Source organism: Abrus precatorius, unplaced genomic scaffold (genome assembly GCF_003935025.1).
Source record: "Abrus precatorius isolate BTA unplaced genomic scaffold, Abrus_2018 Scaffold11, whole genome shotgun sequence".
Taxonomy (NCBI): Eukaryota; Viridiplantae; Streptophyta; class Magnoliopsida; order Fabales; family Fabaceae; genus Abrus; species Abrus precatorius.
Genome location: NW_020874303.1, coordinates 3,446,139 through 3,469,321, shown reverse-complemented (window position 1 = coordinate 3,469,321; position 23,183 = coordinate 3,446,139). Strand labels below are relative to the sequence as shown.

At 29.7% G+C, this 23,183-nt stretch overlaps 3 protein-coding genes across 5 annotated transcripts; all 3 read left to right on the top strand.

The window, feature by feature from the left end:
* Window positions 1-2,358: 2,358 nt before the first annotated feature.
* LOC113853811 lies at window positions 2,359-7,453 on the top strand. Of its 3 annotated transcripts, none has more exons than XM_027484457.1 (7): window positions 2,359-2,474; window positions 2,755-3,576; window positions 4,160-4,254; window positions 4,350-4,472; window positions 4,717-5,535; window positions 6,290-6,506; window positions 6,596-7,453. In XM_027484457.1, exons 2-7 carry the CDS (start codon window positions 3,282-3,284, stop codon window positions 7,096-7,098), a joined length of 2,052 nt encoding a protein of 683 aa, XP_027340258.1. In that variant the 5' UTR covers window positions 2,359-2,474; window positions 2,755-3,281; the 3' UTR covers window positions 7,099-7,453. The 3 variants fall into 3 exon arrangements, with proteins under 3 accessions (XP_027340258.1, XP_027340260.1, XP_027340259.1); XM_027484459.1 differs by having other exon boundaries at window positions 2,370-2,474; window positions 3,194-3,576; XM_027484458.1 differs by having other exon boundaries at window positions 2,386-2,474; window positions 2,802-3,576.
* Window positions 7,454-15,752: 8,299 nt separating this feature from the next.
* On the top strand, window positions 15,753-17,008 carry LOC113854391 (cytochrome b561 and DOMON domain-containing protein At5g47530-like). Its single transcript, XM_027485346.1, has 3 exons — window positions 15,753-15,887; window positions 15,954-16,423; window positions 16,486-17,008. Exons 1-3 carry the CDS (start codon window positions 15,753-15,755, stop codon window positions 17,006-17,008), a joined length of 1,128 nt encoding a protein of 375 aa, XP_027341147.1.
* A 1,706-nt stretch (window positions 17,009-18,714) lies between these two features.
* On the top strand, window positions 18,715-22,320 carry LOC113854672 (30S ribosomal protein S10, chloroplastic). The gene is made up of 3 exons (XM_027485818.1): window positions 18,715-19,032; window positions 19,679-19,738; window positions 21,648-22,320. The coding sequence occupies exons 1-3, from the start codon at window positions 18,790-18,792 to the stop codon at window positions 21,957-21,959; spliced, it is 615 nt and encodes a 204-aa protein (XP_027341619.1). The 5' UTR covers window positions 18,715-18,789; the 3' UTR covers window positions 21,960-22,320.
* The last annotated feature ends 863 nt before the right edge of the window (window positions 22,321-23,183 follow it).

Genomic DNA, 23,183 nt, shown 5'->3' with positions numbered 1-23,183 from the left:
ATTATTGAACTTCACTATTAGAATGCAGCGCGAGTTATGAGCTTCACTGTTATTGTTTAAAGGGCTTATTTATATTATCCTTGTTACAAATCACGAGCTTCATTGAGAATCTTAATAATCAAAAGATATATTACCATACAATCACCTTATTATAGTTAAAGACATGAATGCATACATAGAAGAAATGAAGTGTTGTACTACTATTTGAAGTTATAGAAATTCACCACAATAACCTTACATAGTTGGAGGATTTACCACCAAAAAGGCATAAACAACATTTTTCTTTGGCCTTTTGTGTTGGTAATAGTAGTGCGTTTGCCACATTTTATTGAAACATCGAATGACAGAGACTTTGTCACCATGAAGAATGTAAATTATACGTAGTGATAATAGTTTTCAACAAGAGAAAATAAAGAAGAAACATAGGTATATGAAAAATTTTATGAAACAAAGACTAAATGAATTTTTTTTATTTAAATATTGTAAATTTAAAAATAATTTCTTAAATTATAGATTTTTTAAAACTATTTTCATGTTTGGAGTGATCTAGATGACGTGGCATACTATTTTGCCAAAATAGCTGGTGACAATATTAATTTTTTTAGAAAAATAACAAATTTTACCACAAAAAGTGCGAAATAGCATGTATAAGCATCTGGGTAATTTCGTAATTAAGAAGCAGTTTTGTCATGAAAAGTGAGAAACTCGTAGATGGTGACACGTGTCATGATCTTGATGGGTTTCTCCATGAAAAATGAGAAACTCTTAGATGGTGACACATGTCATGGTCTTATTGAATTTCACCATAAAAATTGCACAACTTACAGAAACTTGACAAGTGTCACGATTTTGACCAATTATACAAATTAAATATAAATTATTTTCAAGTATAATGTTAGTTCATTTTGTTAGAATTTTATTTAATTACGATGCGATCATAATTTTATAATAAATTAAAATAGTTTATATTTATTTGAATAATGAGTCAAAATCGCGACACTTGTCAATTTTCTATAAGTTATGCAATTTTCATGGTAAAATTCATTAAGATCGTGACACGTGTTACCATAGAGTTTCTCACTTTTCATGATAAAATTCATTAAAATCATGACATGTGTCATCATTTACAAGTTTCTCACTTTTGTTTCTTAATTTCTCCACAAATACTATAAAATTATCTAAATGCTTACACGTGTCATTATCTAATTATTTTACATTTTTAGTGGTAAAATTTATTTTTTTTTAAATTAATATTTTTGTCCTCAACCAAATCACCCTAAGAAAATAGTTTTAAAAAACTCATAATTTAAGAAATTATTTTTAAATTTATAATATTTAAATAAAAAACTTGACATGTCACGATTTTAATGACTAAAATAAAAATAAAAATATATATTATATTATATATATAACATCATTTTTACTATATAATTAGTCATATATTTTATATTACTATTTATTGATGATATTTAAGTGTAGAGACTAAAATGCTAGATAAAAATAAAATTTACGTAACGTTTTTAAAATCTAAAATATTTTATACTTATTATTTTAAAAATTAAAATAAAAGTTTAATTATTAAACTAAACATGAAAAATTAAAAAAAAATATATATATATATAATTTTTTTCTTCAAGTAAATAATATTTAAATTAAAATATATCTCTAAAATTTTAAAAATAATTAATTTTTTATTAAATTCAATTTTAAAATTAAGTTTAAATATTTAAAAATAATATATATTATATTAAAATTATAAAAGTATGCTAAAAAAATTTTAATAATAATTTTTTATTATTTATTTAAATTCAATCTTAAAGTTAGTATTAAAAAAACTTATAAATAATATATCTCTTGTATTAAGTGTGAAATTTAAATTAAGGAATACGATCCCCAACTTATAAAGTAAATTACTTTTCATTTGCTTAAAATTGTATGATTTTTGTCGTTTTTTTTTTTTATCATGTTGTAACTTAAGTTAAGGTTGTATCGTCTTCTTACAGCCAAAATTTAGTAAGGGTAAACAAAGTCAACCTAATTAAATAAGAAAAATTCCCCAAAATGAAAAAAAAAAATAGGAATCCTTACTTTTTTAAAATAATTTTTTTTTCATATAACTTAAAAATATTAACAAATAAAAATTTTTTATTTTAAAAATATTATAATTAAATGCTCAATTTTTATTAATATTTTATTTTAAATAAAAGAAAATTTCACCACTTGTTTCTAAATTTATTTATCAAGATTACTACATCGTATTTTTTATCTACTATTTCTTTTTCTTAATCTCCTACCTCTTTTCTTTTATTTATTTATTTTTACCTGTTTATCAACAGCTACGACCTTGTAACCAGGTCCTCATTTCCTGTGTATTGTTTTTCTAACACCTGCAGTTGCAGTGGATGCACAATTCACCATCTCTGCAACTCTCTCTCCATGTCCATGTCCATGTCCATGTTCATGGCACTATCAAGGTACCCTCTCTCTTCTCTGACCTTATTGTCTCTTCTCTACCGCCCCATTTCTTCATCTTCGGTTTTCTCGTACAACCTCCCTTTGCCCAAGCTCCTCTTTCTTGACTCATCCAAGATCAAAGTCATCAAATTTACTTAGAGTTTGCAATAAAGTTTCAATCTTTCTGTTGGAAACTATATTTTTCTTCTCTTCATTGGGATACCCATTTGGCCTTTTGGCTAATTGTCAACTCTGAAGCAGCCAAAAGTCCAATTTTTCTCTGCTTGTTGTGTTTTTCAGCCTTTGGATCAATTTTCATGAAGGATTTCTTTCTGATCTGTTTGAAGGCACAGATATTAATCACAGAGGTTTCTTTGGCACTGGTCAAAATTTTGGAGCATTTTTAGTTTCAGCAGATGATCATGCCTCTTTGGAGGCTTGTGAGATTGGATGTCAAGGGTAGAGTTAGTGATCTTTTGATTTTTTTCTTCTGATTTCAAAGCCCTTCTTAATTGTTAATTGTTGAGAGGATTTTGCCTGTTGTTGTTTGATATCATTTTGAAGGGCATGTCTGTTTAATTAGGGTTTCTGACGTGTTCCCCGCATGAAAAAGTACTTGATTTTTTAGGATTCTGGTTAGTTTTAAGCAGTAAACATCTTTGCCTTTCCCTAAGTAGAGTTATGCCGCAAGGTTCTTGCTTTATGACCATGGATTTGTGTGATTGTCCCTATGAACTAGTGAATCAAAATGATCTGCACCCTTTGCCATTGCTTTGAAATCAAGTGTATATCTGTGTTCTGTTATCTCTGTTGGTATTCTCTTCAAGATGACTGTGAACAATCGCTGCTTCGTGGAATGGAAAGAGCAGTTCGTTTCGCAGGAGCGCGGTAATCGCGTGGTTCACTATTACCTGAAGGATTCTGCTGGGGAATCCGTCCTTGCAGTTGTGGGCACTGAGAGGAGTGTTAGACACATGTGCTATGTTGTTGCTGAGGAGTTCCTCGAGATTTGTGGGAAGGAGGGTTCCATTCCAACTGGTTTCAAATGGAGATCTAGAAGAGAGGTTGTGGATTGGCTGACATCTACTCTATCAAAGCAACATCTGCAGGGCGATAGAAGTGGTAATTTGATACTTCATTATTCTTACCTGTTGCAGTCATTTATAATTTGTTTGGTTATTGTAGGTTGAACAATAATGTACAAATAATATAAGGATATATGGCTTTATGAGTTTCAGTGAAGTGAAATAGACTAATGAACAATGATATATGTTTTTGTCTATCAGTCTATGGCAACCATATGCATACAGTTCATTAAATATTTTGTTCCGTTACATGTTGTAGGAATGCATAATACTTATCTATATGTAAATGGATCTTTTTTGGCATACTTTTAGGTTCTTCAATATATGCGTTGTTGTCCTATTGTGAATTATAACGAGTCTTTGTAATATATGCATTTAAGATTGGAGAGCTCTTTTACACTGACAAGTTTCTTTAGTAGTCTTATTTTTGTTCTATAAGAGATTAGTTTTTGCAACTGTTTACTAGTGCTCTTTCTTCTTTCTATTAATACTCCTTCTTTATTCCTTGAATAAAAAAAAAACAGCGTATATTCTGACATAGAGGAAAATAATTGTGGAAGGACATCTTAGATCTTGTTAATCACTTAATTTCTTCTTATATTTTGAATTTTAAATTACAGTATCACCTGGTCATAATTTGTTACAAGCTCATGAGCCCACAAATGGGAGCGTCAATGAAATTACTGGTCTGTCTGCACAAATAACAGATGACAAGGTATATACCTTTTCTGCCGCCTCCCCCTACTTTTGTTATTTTCCTTTATGTTGTTTCAAATGAATGTTGTTGACACCCATACTCCTCTTTCTCAGGACTGTTCAATGAGTAACTCTAAATTATCCAATTCAGACATAGTTTGGTCAGGAGTTGCGTGGACATGTGGCAAACAATTAAAGCATTATCCTTCCTTTTGCAGGAATGGGATCAAAATAGTGGTAAGAATCCCTTCAACTAAAATTCAAGGGAACTTCCCTGATAATTTCTTACTTCTGCTTGTCATGCCCCTAATCCCTCCTCCACCTACACTAAAATATGTGCATGGTATTTGCTTAGTGCCATGCATTGTGGTGTGCTTGAATGCACCCTTCCCGCAAAACACAATAAGTTAAAAAAGTTTTTCATGAACATAATATCTATATGGCGTTATACCTAATGTTTACATTCTTTTCTGATTTCCAGATTCAATCCTTTGTTTTTGTAATGGGGAAGGGAGAGAATCATTATATTGCTTATGTAGAGGATATGTATGAAGACAGGAGGGGGCAGAAAAAGGTTAAAGTAAGATGGTTTCACCATAATCAGGAAGTTAAGGGTGTAATTCCTGTACGAAATCCTCACCCAAGGGAAGTTTTTATCACACCTTATTCTCAAGTCATTAGTGCAGAGTGTGTTGATGGTCCTGCTGCAGTCTTAACTCGTGAACACTACGAAAAATGCATGCCTTTTTTTTCCCCCACTTCAACGGACAGAATACATCTCTGTTTTAGGCAATTTAGAAGCAACAAAGTGAAGCCCTTTGACTTGAGTAAACTGCGTGGCTACTACACTCAACCAGTGCTTGGTTGCTTGCACCTTGATTCGGTCCAGAATCCTGAGTCTAAGAGCAATAGCCTTCCAGGAGAAGATGAAGAGTTGAGTGCAGGTGATGATGTAAAGCTAGGAGCTAAGAGGAGCAGAAATGATAAGGGATCTTCTCAGTCTTGGATAGGTCGCCAGGGAGTAAGGAAGTTAATTGGAAGTAAGGAAATGATGGTATACAAAACTTTCCAGGTTGCAAATTATGCAAGCTCGGAAAGGAGATTGCTTTCTCTGAAGCAGGTTGAATGTCAGCCTTGGTATAACCATGCATATAAGGTTGATAACAAGATAGAGTTGCTTTGTCAAGATAGTGGCATCAGAGGTTGCTGGTTCAGGTGTACAGTTGTTCAGGTAGCCCGGAAACAGTTGAAAGTCCAATATGATGATGTTCAGGATGAAGATGGAAGTGGAAATCTTGAGGTACAATCAAACGTTTTGAGATATTCTAAATTAGTAAAATATGTGGATAAATTATGGTAGTTCCTATTTAAGGTTTTATCATGACAAAAAAACAGAAAATTCAATGTCATATACTATATAGATTTAGGCCCTGAGGAACTAGTAAGATGAAAAAATGTTTATTCCTTGAAGTTGAAGTTCAAATCAAATCTCACAAGACGATGAAATAATGGGTTTCTGTTTAAAATTAGAAATCATTCTAGTTTAAGCTTAATGTGGAATATAGTCATACTGGATTTATGATGGATCCAATATTCTACTTTAATAAACTATTCTCTGTATCTAAGAATCTGCTTAATTATGGCTTTGCTGCTTAAAATATGTTTTTCATACAAACTCAATTGAATCTTTTAGGAGTACCGGTGCTAGAGATTTTTTTGAACCAATTTGCTTGATCTCTTACCTTATCAATGAGATTATTTAGGTATGTTTTATACATGGATACAACTTTCTTAGTGCAATACAAGAAATTCATTTTTTATTATTTAAAAATATAGAAGGTAATGGGTTGGTAAAAAAATTAAAAATGACATGGGTTGGGATGCCAAAGTCCATTATGATATTGTTTAAGACTGTTGATGATTTATGTGGTAAAATAAAGTTGTTAAAACCAAATGAAAAACAAATTTCCAAAAAGGTTTGTATTGACTCTCTTAATGCATACCATTTACACTACTCGCATCTCAGTTCAAATCTGATATTCTCCAACTCTTAGGAATGGATCCCTGCTTTCAAGTTGGCCATGCCTGATAAACTTGGGATGAGGCATGCTGGCCGACCCACAATCAGGCCAGCTCCAACTTACAAGGAACAAGAACTGGCCATTGAGGTTGGAAATGCAGTTGATGCATGGTGGAGCGATGGCTGGTGGGAGGGGGTTGTAACTAGAATTGACAACTTTGGTGATGATAGTGTTCAAGTCTACTTTCCTGGTATGCTGTTTTAATGCCTTTATTTGAGCCCTCTCTTTAAATTATTCCATCCTCAGTTTTCTTTATATAATTGTTTTTGGTGGTATCAGGTGAATGCTTGCTGATGAAAGTGTTCAGGAAGGATTTGAGAATATCTAGAGATTGGTTAGGGGACAGATGGATTAATATTAAGGCAAAGCCTGAAATAACTACAAGTCTATTCACAGCTAATGGCTTTAACACAAAGCTTTCCACGTTGCCATCTTTAGTTAAAGATGTGGACTCTGTTGGTTTTGCTAATTCGTGTCATGGTGATCCTGTTAGTAAGAAGTCTAATGAACCTTCTATCGTCGAAGCAAAATTTGTTTCTCGTGATGGCTTAACTGAAGATGGTGATTGTGCCCAGGATGGTAAAACCCCTTCAGAAAAGAGTATCCAAGCTGATGATAATATTGAAATACTTGGCAGTTGTGATAATGAAGAAACCGGTGAGGATAATGATAAGGGTAGCAATGATGATGATGACAAGAATGAGGATAGTATGGATACGGAGGAATGTGGGAACTCCAGACCAGACTGTAAAACTGTAGAACCCATGGAAGTGGCTGTATAAAAATTCTTTTAGAACTCATGCATAAACATATGATGGTGCTGATTGTGGAGCTTTGTCATCATCTCATGTTTTATTGTAATCTGTGTCCAATGTTGTTAGTCTTAGAATGTAAATAGTAGTTACACGGGGTGGGAAGCTTTTAGCTTTAGTTGCCTTCCTAGTTGTACAGTGTCGAGTGTAATGTGCAAGTGTGTGTTATCCTCCTTTCCATTGATTTGTATTAAGAAGTAGATTTCTTTTGTACGAGACAAATATTGTTGAGTAATTTCACTTGTTATCTGACAAGTTTCATTGATTTGGAGTCAACATGTTTTAAGATCTTTGAAGCTGAATCCATTTCATTTTAATTCAGGGTAGCCACGTGGTAGAGATATGTGCTCTGAAATTGATATGCCATCCATAAATATTATGATAATTTAGGTGCCATACTCTAACTTTGAAACTTCTTAACATTTTATTGAAAAAAAATGAGAGTTGACCAAAGTAGTTTGGAAATGCTAAGAAAGGCCATTAAAGGCATTGGCGAGGTGAATTGATGACGTATAAATTTTAATTTGATAAAAGAAAATAGAGGAAGATCTGAAAAAACATTATAGGAAATTGTTAAAAGGAATTTTTTGATAAATAATATTTTAAAGAATTTAGTTAAATAAAAAACTTATATTGAATATAAGTTCTAGACTTATATTAGTGTGAAAAAAGTATTATAAACTAAAATTGAAGTGAAATATATATATAAGTGTTGTTAAGTGAAAAATACATTTCAGAAAAAAGAAATATTTGTCTCACAAATAAAGAGACAGGTAAAAAGTTCAATTAGGACTAACATTTTATTACTATTCAATTAGAAAAAATATTTACAATATGATTTTTTTTAACATGTTTTTATAATTAGTCATTTTAATAAAAAAATTATTTTAATTTTTTTTTTACTTTTTAAAAATAAATTAATCACATAAATTGTGTTAAACAACATGTTTAAAAGTGTGTAGTTGATATTCTTATTTAATTATAGGTTCTTAATGTTTTTTTGTGTATAAATTTTTTTATAATTTTTAATTATTAATAACTCATCTTTTGTATTGTGTAAGTTTATTAGCAACTAATAACTATAAATCACTAAAAATCAATTTCTTTATCCAAACACCAGTTACTAAGAGATTTATTATTTTACCAACGGCTTTAAAGTTAAAAATTATTTAACAATTGGAAATAACTTAGTTTATCCTTCATTATCATCAACTAAATGTGAATGCACACTAGTCAATTAATTAATCAAAGAATATCAAGTTCAATTAAGTCTCAATATGAATTAAATGGAATAAAATAAATCTAAAAAAAAAAGAGAAAAAAAATACCAACCATGCATTTAAAAAATCTTGTAACTAACTTTAGTTTAGAGTAATGTGGGTATAAATAAAATAGAAGTGAAGTTATTTTCAATTCTTTAGATTGATTTATCTAAATAACTTACCATTAAAAAAAACTGTAATAGATATATCGATATTTCAAATCATTGTTCAAACTAAGTTTGAAAATCTGTTAGATATTTTACATGTATTTCAAAAGTTTTAATAAGAGTTAATTTTATTTTTTAATTTAAAAGAATATTTTATTTAAAAATTGTTGATATAAAATTTTGAAGAAATTTAAATTATTTTGGTTAGATAATATATATATATATATATATATATATATATTTATTTTTATTTTTTATTCCACAAAATTTTTTCCACGTTAACAAAACTAACTACAAGTTGGTTCAATTAAAAAAAATTATTTTAATAAAAATAAAATGTTTTAATTATAAATAAATATGATAATAGTTAAAAAAAATTAGAAATTTATGATTAAAATCTTAATAACTTTCAACTTAATTTATTATTTTGAGTTTGAATGAATCTTTTACGAAGCAGAATAAAGAAAACTTTATTAGTAAGTAATTTTTTTTTATATAAATTTTAAATTCTTTTTGAACTCTTTCTAATAATATATGTTTTGTCTATAAAAAAAAATAAAAAAAACTTTTAAATTTATAATAATCTTATTTAACTCAAATAAAATTATTTTTATTAAAGTATACTTATAATTTAAAAAATCTTAATAACTTATTTTAAACAAGAATGAAAAAAAGTATCGTAAAACTAACTTATTCAATTACTTTAATTAAGCTTGACTCTAATTAAGCATTGTGAACACTTTTGATTTTTTTATTTATTTTAAAAAAATTTAGAATATCAAATTAATAAAATAAAATTATCATAATATGTAAATTTACTTTTTAAAAACAATTACATATCAAACACAATTAGTTTAATTATACATGTTTCTAAGTTTTATTTAAAGAAAAAGTAATTATATGTTAAGTGTGCGAGGAACTGCATCGAAGTCAGATTAAATTAAATAAAAAATAATTAATATATTTTAAAAAAATATTTTTATTTTAAAAAATTATATAATATTTGATTTTATTAATATTTATTTCATCTCTCACTACAATTTGGTGAAAAATAATTACTACAAAATTGAGAAAGTTTATTAATTAATAAAAATATTAATTAATCTTTAACATATTTATAAATTTTAATTAATTCAAAGTATATTATAATTTAAATTTAAATTTTAAATGTTATATAATTTATTTTTAAATTTTAATGTATTTTCTTTGATTTAGTCATATTTTTTCGTTATGATAAAGTATTTATTATAAAAAGTTTAAAAAAATATTATTGCTTAGTAAAAGTTTGTTTCAGTGACACGGTTAACACAAGTTTGTTCTCACAATTAGATACACATCACCCCTATAAATAAGTAGAAGAATTCATTGTTCTTTCAGGGTTTTCTTTCTCTTTCTTTCTTTCTGTGATCATGGCTTCCGTTCAAAATCTTCTTCTACTCTTTCTCTTTACAGTGATCTTTGACGCTGCCGCTGCCACTGCCACCTCACAATGTATTCAGTGCTCTTTAGCCGATAACATTGACCCAGCTTTGTGTGCGAGCAACGTGAAAGTACAAGAAGACTCTCTTCGTTGGAACTACAATCCATACACAGCCACAGTTGTTATCACCTTCAAATTGGAAAAACCTTCAACCAATGATACTTCCACTTCCACTTCCACTTCCACTTCCACTTCCGACGAGATTCCAGAGGATGTTCCAGAAACAGCAGGTGGAAAAGCGATGTTTGGACTTGTATCCATTGAGAGAGTAAGAAAATATATTTACATTACCTAATTATATATACATAGCCAATTTGTTTTGCGCATTTATTTAGATTTTAATTTTTTCTATCTTTTCAGGCGGTTGCATTTTACAACATCGCAATTTGGGCGACAATAATTTATTTTATCCCTCGTTGGATTAAGGTAATTAAATTGATGGTTTAGGGTTAATCATTTGATTTGATATGGTATTTGTCAAGTTCTAATTAATATTTGTTATTGGCTTTAATTTGGTTCAGGATTACGTAGGACAATTATTTGTGGGCCTCTTCATTGTCCTCAGTCAATATTGGGAATTACTCATCGATGCCTGTCAACCGCTCAGGTTTTTGTTTTGATAAAAAAGATATCAAGTACTGAATAATTTTGAACCATTTTGATTATAGAATCGATTATTCTACTATTCCTGTTTGTTATGGTTACTAAGTACTGAATAATTTTGAATAGTGTGGTTTTGGAATGGTAATTTGAATTTAAGTTTTGTAATTGTCATGGCTGATAAACTGCGTTAATTTTGAAGGTCCGTGAAGAAAGGGATATATATCCAACAAATTATCGTAACAGAATTTCTTTTATTTGTTAAATAATATTTTTTTAAAAATCGTAATAAATTGAAAGAATTTTGGTTTATTCTCTTTCTATAGAAGCTGTTTGTTTGCTTCTAATGTTATTAACTGTCAATGTGTTAATAATACCAAAAAAATTGTTATTATTTTATTAAATAGCTTAATCAAATGAGTCAAATGCATCTACCGTACGCTACCGTTGTTAGACTTGTCAAAAAAAATTAAGTTTTATAAAATATCATTTATCAATAAAATCTCTTTTCTTCCTTTTTGATTAAATTAAAAGTCATATTATCTATTATCGTTTAAATTATTGAATCTTTCAAATTATAATATATTAATAAAAATTATTTTATTTATCTTTCAGCATTTTTGTGGCTGTTTGAAAACGTAAACATTTAAAAAATTAAAGTTAAGAATAAATATTTTATTGACTAAATTGATCATTCAATATAAAAAAGAGTTGAAGTGTTAATTTTTTAGGTTAAATGTATTTCAAGTTTAAAAAATTATTTATGAATAAATATAATTTTTTCATATACGGGTCTATTTTTATCACAATAATTTTTTATGTTATAATAATACAAGTGTTATTGATTAGTTTTGTAAAAAATAAAATCATCGTTTAACAAAATTGTACTTTAAATTTAAATTTTTAAATAATTAATCATACAACTTTTATAATTATGAAAAAATAAATTTGACTTTTATTTTTAGAAAATTTCTAAAATTAGTTATTTTTCCTTTACCTAATATTCAATTTCGTGTCGCATTTCCTGTAAACAAGGCTTTTGATTTTAAATAAAAAAAATTATTTAAACTAGCGTTGAGGCTTTTATTAATGGTTACTCGATTCAAATTTTAAATATTTATTTAATGAGTTGGTAAATACTTGGTATTTTTTAAAGAAAATTTCACAAAAGATTTTTTTTTATCTCAATACATACCTTTTGTTTTTCTATTAAAAAAATATTACAAAAAATATATATATAAATTTTTTTAATTTCATGTCATGTGTTAACTTATTTTTGCAACTTTAATAAAAAAATAAACACAGAAATCTTTTAAAACACAAGTTATAATTCCTGTATATGATTGCCCAGAAATAGTGACTTTTCTAATTGATAAGGTTTATGTATAAAATAAGATAAACTATACGCGTATGCCCTACTCACGCTATAAATGTATGGAAGCCTTATATACGTAAAGCTTTATATATTATAACAATATAATTATTTTAAATACAGTTTTCAATGTATTTTTATAATTAGTCATTTGAAAAAAGTTAAAACATTTAATCATAAATTGATTATTTTTTAAATGATATTTTTTTTAAAAATAAATTAATCACATAAAATGTGTTAAAAAAAATATGTTTAAAAATATGTTGTTAATATTTGATAAAAATTTTAATTTCTTTTTTGAATATATTTTTTTACCATTTATTATTATTGATATTTTTTCTACTATTTTTTTGGCTCTTTTAAGATATTTTTGCTTTTATTTTTTTTACTATTTTTTTTTTTTTGCTATATTAAGGGGATAAAAGCCCAACAGAAACAAATTACACAGAAAATTTAGGAAATCTTACACCCATTACATCAGGCGAAAGAAAAGGGAGAAGGGGGAATGGAGCCACATCAAGATAACAAACTTACAAAAACTTCTCCAAACCTAATTTGGCTAAACTATTAGCACATTGATTAGCCTCCCTACAAATATGCTCTAATCTAATACATTTAATTTGACTCAACAAATTTCTGATATCCTAAATCACCTTAAACAAATGGTATGATGGCGACTGAATATGTTGGATTAGCCCAAGAGCTTGTTTGCAGTCACTTTCAATCCAAACTCATTGGAAACCATCTCTAACAACTAGAGATATTCCATAATATAACTCCCAAAGCTCCACTTCAATTGAAGGGCACGAAATAATTTTTCTGCAAAAACCAGCTAACCACTGACTTGAGCTATCACGAATAAGGCCACCACAAATAGCTTCTCCATACAATCTAGAAACTGCCCCATCTACGTTCAGCTTCACTTGGCCAAGGGGACGAGCCATCCACTTGATCTTCGACTAATCAAGAATCACCTGATGCATATTAATATAAGGGTCCCAGTAGCAGGAAATTAAAAAGTTAAAATCACAAAGAATTTTATGAACAAGGCAGTTAGGTTGATTAGAAGTTTTTGAAAAAACAAAAGTGTTCCTATCCATCCATAAATTTCAAACAATGAGCCCAAAAATTTTCCTCAATCTGAGAAAAGGCTATGACTATGATCGGATAAATTAAAAGACAACTAATCTAAGGTTCCTTTGCTAAAAAAAGGAACCCAATATTTAGGGACCACAAAATGATCCCAAACTATCTTGGCATAAAAATAGTCCCTAAAGACATGCATAATTGTCACAGGAGCTTTGCCACATCTAAGACACTCAGGAGAGTTTGTCATATTTTGCTTCTACCTTTTCTCATTTGTGAGGAGTTTCTCATAGGTCACCTTCCAGAGGAGGAATGTTGATTTAGGAGTCTCATCCCCTTTCCAACCAACCTAAAAATGTCCTAGTTATACTTGGAAATGTGATCTAGATTGCATAATAGGGTGCAGGCCGTCTTAATAGAAAAGGTACCATTGTTGGTCTTATTCCAATACACTGAATCAGGAACATCAACTCTCTTAGGAGGATTTATAAGGGCTATGAGCTAGCAGATATGATCAGGGAGAATTGTTGACAACTTCTACCAATCCTAACTATTATTAGTAGAAAAGAAACCTACAGGAAGGTCCAGATCAAGGTCAGGCATAGGAAATTTGGAAAATCTAATTAATTATGGACATTGAGGAATCCAGTTATCAAACCAGAACTTGGTAGTTAAACCATTCCCTAGAGTCCAACTTAGACCTTGGTTAAAGATAGGTCAGACAAAGATTAAATCCTTCTATAAATGGGAAACTTGATGAATGTTACAAAGACTAGGATTTTTCTTAATCCTAAACTTATACTTGTTATACAAGATTTTGGCCCAGAAAGTATCAGGAGATACAAACAACCTCCACCATATTTTCATAAGATAAGCTTTATTAAGGTTCTAAGATCCTTAAAGCCAAGACCCCTTCAATTTTGGGCCTACAAATTTCTTGCCAACCTATAGGATGACTCTTATGCCCCCTAAAGAAACCCATATGAAATGCTTACAAATGTTGTTAATGTCATTGTAAACAGAAACAAGGATATTAGTAACTTGTATCACATAGGGGAAAACACTTAGAAGGCTGGCCTAGACTAAAGTTACCCTCCCAACTAGAGACAAAGACTTCATTTTCCAAAGATTCAATTTTTTCTTTATTTTATTAGTGAGAAAAGTAAAATATTTTTTATTAGGTCTATTATGGGTAACTGGGATACCCAAGTACTTGCCCAACTGGTCAAATGAGTTTATGCCTAAAATTACACTAATTTCATGAATCAGATCAGATTAGTATTTTTTGAAAAAATCATAGAAGATTTAGTTGAATTAATTTTTAGCCCAAAAGTAGCACAAAATGAGTCAAGGTATTCTTAATAATTAAGGCTTGTTGCAGATTGGCTTTAGCAACCAAGATAATGTCATTTGCAAAAAATAAATGAGAAATATCAAACCCTTGATTACTAAAAGAAAAAGGAGTCCAAGTTTTATTTAAAAAATTTTCATTAATCAAGTGGAGAAGTCTCTTAATACAAAGAACAAACAGGTAGGGGACAAAGGATCTCCTTGGTGGATACCTTGAGAAGTTTAAAAGACTCAAAAACACTATTATTCTAATTGATAAAGAGGGTGGAGGAAGTTATACAATAGTGAATAAAGGACATCAGATTTGGATGGAAACCAATTTTTCTAAGGGTGTCAGTGATAAAGTTCCATCTCAATCTATCATAGACTTTTTTTAAGTCTAATTTAATTATCATGAACCCTTTTTTACCTTTTAGTCTATGCATGGAATGAGTTAATTCTTGAAGAATTAGGGAATTATCCACTCCTAATCTACCATGAATGAAACTGGACTGGTTGGGAGAAATAATATGATTTAGGGACCTTTTGATTCTATTAGCAATTATTTTAATAATAATTTTGTAATTCATATTAAAGATAAAGTTTGCACGACAAGAAAAAACTGTCAATAAAATCAAATCTTAATGTATATATTAAGATAAATAAATTACGTATATTACAACGCAAAAAAAGAGAGTACAAATTATGCATAAACTTTGAAGTTCAATGCAATGAATAGAAAAGAACAAATATTATTTGTACATATTTTTTTTATAAATTAAAGAGAGATAGAAAGAAGAGAAAGGAGATTTAGAAATTTAGAGAAAAATATTTACAAATAATACATAAAATGGTTAATAAATTAGAATGTCGTATCATTAAAATTTAATAGAAATATGATGGTATAGATTGACTGATGGTTAAAGATTTGATTAAAATATTTTAAAATTATAAAAAATAATTAAAAAATTCAAATTATATGAACTTCATTTAAAATTTAAAGAATCTGTAAGAATTAACAGATCAACTTAACCAATTTGTAGAAATTAATGATAAGAGTAAAATAGACTATAATTAGTTACATGGATAGTAAAACCGATAAAACGCGTCAAGGCTTCTATAATCTCATCAGTTAAACGAAGTTAGATTTAAAAAAGAACAGATTCAAAAAATAGATTGTATCTTAGATAATGATGATTGTAAAACTTGAAGATTTTGAAAGATAATATAAACGCGTCTCGATTAACTGAGATCGTTATGGCTGACGCTATAAATACATAGAAGCATTGACGATCACAGTTACACCATTCCACATAGTTCTCTCTGTTATGGCTTTCATTCAAAATCCTCTTCTCTTGCTTCTCACTCTCTTCACTGTGATCACTGTCCCTGCCACCTCACAACCATGCACTTTATACCCTTTTCCCAATCACGTTAACTATGCAGCATGCGAGGACTTGGCAGTGCTTGAAACCTCTCTGCATTGGAATTATCACCCATCAACAGGCATAGTTGATGTTGCATTCAAGAAGGCAAATGCAAAGGGTTCCAGTTGGATTGCTTGGGCCATCAACCCTACATCAAAGGGTATGGTGGGTTCCCAAACATTTGTGGCTATTCATAAATCTGATGGGACTATCAAAGCCTATGCGTCACCAATAACAAGTTACGAAACTATGTTGCAAGAGGGTAATCTCACTTTTCCTGTTTATAGTGTTTCGGCCTCTCACACAAATGGTAGCATCATCATCTTTGCAAGTTTCCAACTTCCAACCAATAAGACTTTGGTGAATCATGTTTGGCAAGAAGGTTTGGTTTCCCACGATGGGACTCCAAGGCCACACTCTCTTTCGGGACCTAATCTTCAATCTTTTGGAACCTTGGATTTTGTATCTGGGAAGGTTTTAGAAACCGGTGGAAAAATGAACACAAGGACTATACTGAGAAACGTAAGAAAACATCAACTTTATAGAATAGATTTAATCTTATTTATTAACAGGTAATGCATGAGTGACACTTTTGTGATCTTTTTCAGGTTCATGGAATTTTGAATGCAATGAGTTGGGGAATACTAATGCCTATTGCGGTAATATTTGCACGGTTCATGCGGGGATTTGATGGTTTAGGATCTACTTGGTTTCGTTTGCATCGAGCATGTCAATCTTTAGCATTTGTTGTTGGGATTGCTGGCTTTGGTACTGGTTTGTATATGGGGAATCATTATGGGGTTCGTCATGCTCCTCACCGATGCATTGGAATCACTCTGATGTGTCTTGCATTTGCTCAAGTTTGTGTTGCTGTATTTCTGAGGCCAAAAAAGGATCATAAGAACAGAATATTTTGGAATATTTTTCATTATATGGTCGGCTATGCAACAATTGCTCTATCCATATTCAATGTCTTGAAAGGTTTTGACATCCTCAATGCTCATAAGATCTGGAAAATGACATATGTTGCTATAATCATAGTATTGGCCATAATGGCTATGATTTCGGAGCTCATAACTTGGATTTGGGTTTGCAAGAAGAAGAGGAACAATAAGCACGCGGAGCATGTCGACATCAACCAGCACCAGCAGCCCTAGGCCATGCATAAGATTTTTTCTTTTGGTGGTTTTTTATGTGTTGTAAAGTTTATCGTATTGTTATAGCAAAAGTATTATTGTCTATTTACTCAATATTTTAAAGTTTAATCAATCCTTGTTCCTATACTACGATTTTAAAATCAATTCTTTTTTTTTTTGTGTGTCTTTATATATTTAATTCTTTTTAGGTTATGTGCATTTGAAAATAAAATATTCATTAAAAAATTCCGAATGATAATGGATTTGCTTAAAAAGAAATAGATTGAAACGGTTTATTTCGAAATAGATAGTTTGATTGATTGCACAATTATTTTAAAAAATAAATTATTCGCATATACTTATTCTTTTATTATTTTTGTTTCAAACTAACCAAATTAATGTTATTTAAAATTTATAGGGTAAATATAAAAATAAATTTTATAAATTATTTTGAAATTAAATATCCACAAGTCCAATGAACTATTCATTTTAAAAATTTTATTTTTTTAATTCTATAAATTAGCAGGTAAAATACAATTTGTGGACTGTAATATTTGCATATACAATACAGTCCGCCCTAATTAATCAGTTTTGATTCAAATTTTAATTATAGTTGAATTTTATTTAAGTCATATATTTTGTTTTATCACTTCAAATAAAAACATATTAATTACTCTATTTTTAAACAAAAATAGTTTAAATTATTTTTGATTTATATATCGCATATATTTTCTTCACAGTAATACGTTTTTGTTTCTTGCATGAATTATTTTTCCAAAAATTAAGATTTTTTATATATTTTTCATTTAAATAATTTTAAATAACTCATCTTTGATGATGAAAGTTTATGTTTAATCATCAACAATTCACCAAATGTCCTTCAATATAAAAATTATAAATATTAACAATTTTTTTTTCTTTCTTTCTTCTCCGCCAAATACAAGGTTACAAATCTAATTGAGAAATATGCAGTAGAAGATGGTGAATGGATAGTTGTTGGCACATTAGATTTAGTAAATAAAAAATGTTTAACCAAATGTTAAAGAGAACTATGTTAACAAAATTAAGAACTCAAATTCAAGACGCACGAAAAGAAACAACAAGCATTCATGTAAGTTGAATGTTTGCTTAAGAATGAAATACTCATAAGTATGTATTAAGGTACATATATTTGATAGAGATTTAAACCCATCTTTTAAATTGACCTCGTCCTCTATATTATGGAGAGTTTTTTGTCCCTATGGCCATTTTTTTTTCTTCTTAAAGGTTAATATAATATATTTTTAGCTTAAATATATTTTCCATCCATATAGGATACTTTAATTTTAATTGCTAAAAATAATTATTTAATATTTTTTTAATTTTTTAAAATCTTTTTATCACCTTTGTTAATATGTCTCCATAAAAAAGTAACATGTGACATTGACACATAACAATATTTTAGTTAATTATGTGATAATTTAATAGTTATTACTAAATTAAAAAAAATGTAAAAAGTAATTATATAGAGCAAAATTATAATACTGATATATTTTAAAGGATTAAAAACAAATTTGGCTATACATTTTTTTTTTTGTGGTAAAAATTCAAACTTCAAAATACAAAATATAACTGGGACATCTTTATAAGATGTTGGCCCTGAAAGCCCATTTTGTTTTGGGTCTGGAGTAACTTCTGGGTTCTGGCCCTGAAAAATGATAAAATTAAAAATAAAATAAAAAATTACGGATAATTCTAAAGTGTTCGTAACATAACCTTTCGTTGCTTCACACAGAGTGAGATAGAATCACTGAAGAGCTTCAATGGCGATTTCTTCTCTCTCTGTTCCTCCTCTTTCTCTCTCCAATTCTTCCCCCTCTCTATCTTCTAAGCTAAAGTCTCCATCTTTATGCTTTCTTTCTAGTAACACCTTAAGGGTCACAAGCCAAAAACCTCTGCATTCATCAAGTGTGGTTCATGTTGCTCCAGAAGCGTTGGATTCCCCTGAACCCTTAGACTCACCTCCAGAAATCCAAGATGATGAGTCTGAACCCGTCACCTATCAGGTTTCTTCATTTCCCTTCATGTTCTTGTTCTGTGCTGAGTAATGTGTGGCTAGAATTTTCCATTTCTGATTAATTATGTTTATAAAATGTATATTCATTTATTCAGCATATATTACATTATCTTTAAGCAATGGTCATTTTATTTATACATAATATAAGCTTTGTGGAGACTAGGTGGAGTGAATAATGAAAATTATGGCAACGTTTTTTCATTTTTCTTTTCCAATGCAATATAACCTGTTTGTTAGGACTTAGGAGGCTTGGTGCACTGGCTTCATTGTTACTATGGTTTAGCTTGGCATTTGTTTATATTTAAGTTTTGAACTCAATAGTGAAGTGGGGATTTAGATGTCAGGCGACATGATCTAATTAGTATCCTTGTGTTTACATAACTTTATTGTTTTATGGAGACAAGTTGAATTGTAAAATGAAATGAAAATTACGGCAATGTTCTTTCAGGATTTTGAGTGTGCGTGTGTGTAAGGAGGAGGTAATTGGTAATGTGAATGAGACTAGCTTCAACATTATCATGGTTTAGCTTAGCCCGTGTTTTCCTTAATATTTTGAATTCAATAAAAAAGTTTTGGGGTGGTGCCTCACATGGTATGAATAGTATGCTTGATAATGAAATTTTTTGGTGTTTTAGGTTGGTGACTTGAACACAACGAGCACTTCATCGATTAGCATCGGTGCTGATGCAGATACGGTATGTTGATCAATTGCCTATTTACAATTTCTTCTTGATATTTGTTGTTTCCTTTTGGGGCGTCACTTTGACTTTAACATGTGAGGCTCAAAAAGTCGCATGTTCATTTTGCCAAGAAAAAGTTATTGAAGGAATTATAATAAGGAAATGATTGGACATTTCAATCTGTGTGTGTAAATTGTGTTTAACATGTCAGATAAGGGATTAAATAAGTTTTATTGATGCTAGTCAGTTAGTCAGCAGTGAAACGAATTCCACATCAAAAGTATGCATGCTTTTGACAGTTGTGTTGTGATAATTTGGTCTAAAATCTATTTCAGGAGTAAATTTGAAAGAATAACCAAATTACACGATCTCAATTTGCACAATTCTGCAATCATTTTTTAAACTGAAAGTTAGAAAGAGCTTATTGTTAAATGAAAAGGAGCTGAAAGAGTTATACTTAATGCACTTTATTTGATTGGTCCATTGCTCTCATTTCTTTCCTCTGAAACAGTGGCATCACACACTCACTCTTGCTACCCTATATGGCTATCCCATTTCTCTGTTTTCATCATTTTGCAATAGAGGCTTATACAGTCACTCTCTCACTCAATATATTATGCACCTTATTTGGCTATCCCATTTCTAAATGTTGTAGTTGTTTATCTTGTATGTTTAATTTTTTTTATTGATGTGTTCTGAATGGTGCGATATGTTACAATTCACGCTTTAAAAATTGAGCAAATGATTTTCAATACAATTGTTGATTTGATAGATAGTTAGTATATAAAACCAAGTAATATATAAGCCTCCACATCCTCAACTCGTAAAAGGCAATCCAGGTTGAAGAGAGGGGGGGCAGGGGTCATACTGTTGGCAGTGGACTCAAATGTTTCCTTCCTGAAGGCTAAACAAGATCACTCATAACTGGGATATATGCTATGAGATGCACTCCACAAATCTGTTGTAGTTTCTTTTGCTGAAAGGGTAGTTGTTGAAGAAAGCAACAGCAGCATTACAATCAGAACAAACAATTATCTGTTTTGGACAGTTTTAGTGGTCAAAACTCAAGATTAGGTATCATGATTTTATGAAATCATAATTGTTAAAAAATATTTATGAAAAAATAAATGGATCCCTAAACATATGTGGCTGCGTTTGTGATAGAAAGATGGACTGCTACAATATACAATTTAACACTGTAAAATATATATGTGATTCTTTCTTTGCCTTGCTTCAATTTGATCATCTTATTAGTTGAACATTATAAAAGTTAGTTGTCTAATGCATAGAAAAATAATGCTCTTGTACTATTCTTAAGGATATGATTAGCAATCTTCTATAGTTTATAAACCATTTAATAGTGGACTATAAATTTTATGCAGTAAGTTTTAGGACAATACTTAGGTGCATTTTTTTAAAGGTTTTTTTGTTACTATTTTCTAATCAAAATTAAAATTTTAACTTGGCAACTTGAGACAACCGTAAATGTGGAGCTTTTACTATTTTGACCTATACTTTTTCTACTTTTCATGCTAAGTAGTGTAGTACAGGTTGCTCATGACAGTTGGATTGGTGGTATCTCCACCGATATTTTTCTAGTTCGTAGATGAGCAGGGGGGATTGTAAACATGGCAATTCTATTGCTTTGTGCAATTAACTAATGTGGATTCAGCCTCTGTTAGAGTGTTAGATTACTTTACATGGGTTTCTTTCTGAATTTATCTTCATGTATTGTTGAAATGATCCAAAAGCAACTTAATGGTTTGAGAGTTTGAGTATTAATTTTAAGCAATAAGCATTGATTTGATTTTCTTATGTCTACAAAGAAATTGGAATAACAACTCATGACATGCCCATCATTTTTTTTCTTGTGTCTTCTTTCATGAAATCAGACTATTTGATTCTCTTTGCTTGTTATTTGTAGATGGCACCGAAGCAGAAAATTAGAATCAAGCTTAGATCTTACTGGGTGCCCTTGATAGAGGATTCCTGCAAGCAGATATTAGATGCAGCAAAGACTACCAATGCAAAAACAATGGGTCCTGTACCATTGCCAACTAAGAGGCGAGTTTACTGTGTTCTTAAGTCCCCACACGTACATAAGGATGCTCGGTTCCATTTTGAGATCAGAACTCATCAGCGGCTCATTGACATTCTATATCCTACTGCTCAAACAATAGATTCTCTGATGCAACTGGATCTTCCTGCTGGTGTTGACGTGGAGGTCAAGCTCTAAAGATAATGCTAACCATCTTCAATCTGAGTGAGCTTCAACTTACTATTAATTGCCAGAATATAGATAATTGGCAGATATCATGTATTTCACTGCCAACTTGACTTCTATGAACAATGATAAAATTCCTTTTGTTTACCTTCCTATTCTGTTCCCTACAATGTTTCAAAAAGTTTGTTACATTTCCTGTTATTGCGTAGGTATTTGTATATCATATACAATGTCACTGTCATGTAATTCTGATATGACGGCTTAATTTTTTTCGTGGTAATATGCTCGAGTTTATTTTGATTGATTTGCAAGGTTACAATATCATTTCTTGTAGGTTTTAATTAATAACTTTCTGTTTTTATTCTCTATTTTTACAAATAATTATAAAAATATCTCCTTGTTCATATTTCTATCTTTTTTTTTTAGCTTACAAATATTTATATAGGAAATGGTGAAAATAACAAAATGTTGTTTTATCATTTCCTTTACAAAACGTTGAAACAAGGTAACAAAGTGAAATTAATGTGGCATTTAGATATTTGTTTTTCTGAAAATGAAAACATCTCAAATTAGACATGATTATATTTGTTAGACCTTTCTTTAAAATTCTATCCTTCATGGGATGCACTTCTTATGTTCCACATCACATATAACTGCAATTTTTTTTCTTTTACTTCACTTTGCATATATGTTCAAATATATTCGAAATAAGTGATTGGTTAAAGTAGTATTGTTTGATTTCTTTTAAACACATTTTTGGTATCGAGGCTTACAGAAGGAAAATATTCTCACTGAAAGAGTTGGTTTTACATGTTTTAGATGTTCTCAATTTAAATAAAAAAAATCATCTTATGCAAAGCATACTTGTAATCTAAACCAATAATAATATTTGAACCAAGTAATATTATTTTGTCATCTTAAACTGAAATAATAGTAATTTCTTTTTGCTATCTTCAATTGAAATCGCAACTATTACGTGATATTTTTCAGTGCATATGTATTGCATATTTTTTACGAAGGCCTAAATGCCAAAGTCAGCAACATGATCTTCTAATGAGAAAAATGGCATATAAGGTCAACCATCTTTTTCGTTTTCTTCATGTTGAGTCCTCCCTTGATGAAACCTTGTTAAATCGTGTTGAATTGGCCCACATGCACATGAAATGCAATGGCTTCTGAAAGTGTTATGGTGGGAAATTCAAATAATAATAATGAAAGTGCTTTGGGATATTTATT